The 3,874-nt window shown below is 47.5% G+C and overlaps 1 protein-coding gene across 2 annotated transcripts in view; it reads left to right on the top strand.

Moving 5' to 3' along the window:
• The first annotated feature begins 2,065 nt into the window (after positions 1–2,065).
• Positions 2,066–3,874, top strand: part of MRPL52 (mitochondrial ribosomal protein L52) — a 4,587-nt gene continuing 2,778 nt past the window's right edge. Inside the window, exons 1-3 of one of the 2 annotated variants that reach the window (XM_017544625.2) lie at positions 2,066–2,185; positions 2,291–2,351; positions 2,428–2,495. In XM_017544625.2, coding sequence (XP_017400114.1) covers positions 2,158–2,185; positions 2,291–2,351; positions 2,428–2,495 — 157 coding nt within the window. In that variant the 5' untranslated portion in view covers positions 2,066–2,157. The remainder of the gene's footprint in view (positions 2,186–2,290; positions 2,352–2,427; positions 2,496–3,874) is intronic. The other variant, XM_017544627.2, reaches the window with a different exon arrangement.

Here is a 3,874-nt window from a genome sequence, read left to right on the forward strand (position 1 = left end):
AGACGGAATCTTGCTCTGTTGCCCAGGCTGGAGTGCAGTGGCCCGATCTTGGCTCACTGCAACCTCTGCCTCCCAGGTTCAAGTGATTCTCGTGCCTCAGCCTCCAAAGCAGCTGGGATTACAGGCATGCGCCACCATGCCCAGCTGTTTTTGTATTTTTAGTAGAGACAGGGTTTCACTATATTGGCCAGGCTGGTCTTGAACTTCTAGCCTTGTGATCTGCCTACCTCAGCCTCCCAAAGTGCTGGGATTACAGGCGTGAGCCACCGCGCCCAGCAGGCCAGGAGATTTCTTTTATTTTTTTGAGACAGAGTTTCACTCTGTTGCCCAGGCTGGAGTGCAGTGGCAGTGGCATGATCTTGGCTCACTGCAACCTCTGCCTTCCAGGTTCAAGCGATTCTCTGGCCTCAGCCTCCCAAGTAGCTGGGATTACAGGTGTGCGCCATCACGCCTGGCTAATTTTTTATTTTTAGTAGAGATGGGGTTTCACCATGTTGGCCAGGCTGGTCTCAAACTCCTGACCCAAAATGCTGGGATTACAGGCATGAGCCACCACACCCATCCAACAGGAGATTTTTTTAAAGGTCAAGGGCATTTCCACTCAGAATCCCCCTGTGGTTACCAAAATGTGAATCCTAAAATTTGAGACAGGTCTCAGTTAATTTAGAAAGTTTATTTTGCCAATGTTGAGGACACTCCTGTGACACAATCTCAGGGAGCCCTGAAGACATATGTCTAAGGTGGTCTGGGAACAGCTCGGTTTCATGCATTTTAGGGAGACAAGAGTTCTTTCCAGAAAGGCAGAGAAAGCTCAAAGCAAGATCCCCCCGCCCCCCCCTTCACTGGGGGCTTCCAGGTCACACGTAGGTGAGAGACAGATATTTGCATTATTTTGAGTTTCTGGTAAATCTTTCCAGAAGAGATAATCAGAATATGCATCTATCTCTGTGAGCGGATAGATGACTTTGAATAGAATTGGAGGTAGATTTGCCCTGAGTGGTTCCCAGGTTCCCAGCTTGAAGAGGCCCAAGATACTTTCCTTTCGCGCCTGGCATACAGTTAATGGGCTCTTTTATAGGAGTTTCAGGATTTATAAAGCACTTTTACTCACATTATCACATTTAGATCATTTTCACAAATGTAACATATTAAGCATTTTTAAAATTGGGAAATGAAGGATAAATAACTTCTCCAAGACAGTACTGAATAGCCAGTGATAAAAGGAGGGGAGTCACAGATCTGGGTTTGCCACTTCTTAGTACCTACCTCACAAGGTTGTTGCAAGGATAATATTAGGCAATGTGTGGTGGTAGCACTTATAAAAATGGAATGTCACATCTTAGCTCCAATACAATACCTCTTTCTCAGGAAAGTCATCTTTGATGGCCTACTCTAGATCAAGTTCACATTATAAACTCACAAACAACATGTACTTCCTTTCCCAGCACTCAAAAATATCAATGTATGTGATCATTTGATTGTCTTGTATCTTTTATATCGGCAGTTCTATCAGGATATTGATGTCTGACTTTGTTCTCCATAGAATCTCCCACGCCTAATACAGCACTTGCCATATGGAATTTTTTTTCAGACAAGGTCTCGCTCTGTCACCCAGGCTGGAGTGCAGTGGCGTGATGTCTGCTCACTGCAGCCTCCAGCCTCCCAGGCTCAAGCGATCCTCCCACTTCAGCTTCCCAAATAGCTGGGACCACAGGCGTGCGCCCCGACATTCAGCTAATTTTTTCATTTTTTTGTAGAGAGGGAGTTTTTGCGATGTTGCCCAGGCTGGCCCAATTTCTGATTAGCTCGATTTGATAACTTCTCTTAGTCCAGGAAAACTGTTACAGTGATGCAAGGATCTGTAGAATGAAATGGATGTTACTCCTCTGAGATCAAAGTTACTATTAATCTGGGAGGACAAAACTTCCACTGAGGATGGAACCACCATTGAGAATGCATGCGCTTAACGACAATTCGTTTCTACCTCAAGATCCTGGATGGCAGTTTTATCCTTCCTTCCGTACGATGGCCCAAGATGGCGGAGCCCGTGATTGAAAAACCAGATTCAAGCTAGCTACTTCCTGCTTCCCCTACAGCGTCGCGCTCGTCCACCGAGGCCACGCCCACTTCCGGCAACTCTGGCAACTCCGACTCAGCATGGCTGCTTTAAGGGCTCTTCTCTTGGGTGAGTAGGTATAGGGACTGTGGACTTGGGGGCCCGTTGGGAACGGACACAGGACCCCCGAGCCGGCTGCGCGGCCTCTTCCCCAACTCTGCTCTGTTTTCCCAGCAGGCGTCCGGAGGCTGCACTGCGGCGCGGCCGCCTTGGCGGGCAGCCAGTGGCGACTCCAGTGAGTGCTGGGATGAGGGGACCTGGGGGACCAGAAGCTGGGCTAGGTCTTCACAGATCTGTTTTTCTCCACCCAGGCAGGGACTGTCTGCCAACCCCTCCGGCTACGGGCCCCTTACGGAACTCCCAGACTGGTCATATGCGGGTGAGCGCTGATCTGACAGTTCACCGGGGAGATTTTCATTCAGAGGGAACGCTCCTGGACGGGGAGCAGGGGTTATCAAGATGGGGGCGTGTCCGAATGGAAATAGTGTTTAACGTACGTGTGTGTGTGTGTGTGTGTGACGTACGTGTGTGTGTGTGTGAACATTTTTTTTTTTCACCCTGAGATGGAGTCTCGCTCTGTTGCCCAGACTGGAGTGCAGTGGCGCGGTCACGGCTCACTGCAACCTCCGCCTCCGGTTTCAATCGATTCTCCTGCCTCAGCCTCCGGAGTAGCTGGGATTACAGGCGCCTGCCACCATGTCCGGCTAACTTACTTTTAGTAGAGACGGGGTTTCACCATGTTGGCGAGGCTGGTCTCGAACTCCTGACGTCGTAATCCGCCCACTTCGCTAGGCCTCCAGAAGTGCTAGGATTACAGGCGTGAACTACCACGCCCGTCCAAAGTGTTGAACTTTTTATTTGGAAAACGGAATTTGGGAAAGAAGCCCTCTTGTTATTTTGTAGATTACACTTCCACTAAGGAAAGTAAAGCTAAACAGGATCTTGCTTTATGGAGATAAGCAGGAGATAATTCTGACTTGGGGCCGGCAGGGTAGAAGAGAGTGACAAGACCTCCAATGTTTTTCAAAGGGGGACATGATTTTTTAAAATTCAAGAACCACTTTTCTGTGTGGTTAGTGAATTTTCAGTATTTGGTACCAAATGCAGGGAGAGCTCTTTGAAAAGCTGCAGATATAAGCATCTCAGCGGGATGAAGACTAAGGATGGCAGGCTCCCTTCAGAAGGGAGGCCTTTCCCTTTACTTACAAAAGAGAAGGAGAATAGATATTAGCCCTAGAAGGAAGGGACCTTAGAGAAATTGAAGCTACTCCCCACTGTCCTTATGAGACTCTAGTTTACAAGTAGGAAATTTCAGGTCTACAGAGGTGAATTGCCCATGATCACACAGCTAGCTAATAGCAAAGCTAGGACTAGAACATAGGTGAGTCCTCTTTGACAACACAGAGATCTGAATATTTAATACCCTATTGTTGCTCTTTAGGAGTATGATCCTGCTTAATTGGATAATTGGTAACTGAGGATGATGGTGCAGATTTTTTCCACTTGTTATTTACTGTAGGAAGTCTGGCATCTCCTTGTAGTAGTATGGACTATTGGAAAGACTCTGGAATTACATGTACCTGCCTCTTTTCTTCTTTTTTTTTTTCTTTTTTTCATAGAGACGAGGTCTTGCTATATTGCCCAGGCTAGTCTTTAACTCCTGGCCTCAAGCGATCCTCCAGTCTTGTCTCCGAAAATGCTGGGATTACAGGCATGAGCTACTGCACTCAGCCTGTAACTCAGTCTTTCTTTCTCTCT

Source organism: Cebus imitator, unplaced genomic scaffold (genome assembly GCF_001604975.1).
Source record: "Cebus imitator isolate Cc_AM_T3 unplaced genomic scaffold, Cebus_imitator-1.0 Scaffold170, whole genome shotgun sequence".
Taxonomy (NCBI): domain Eukaryota; kingdom Metazoa; phylum Chordata; class Mammalia; order Primates; family Cebidae; genus Cebus; species Cebus imitator.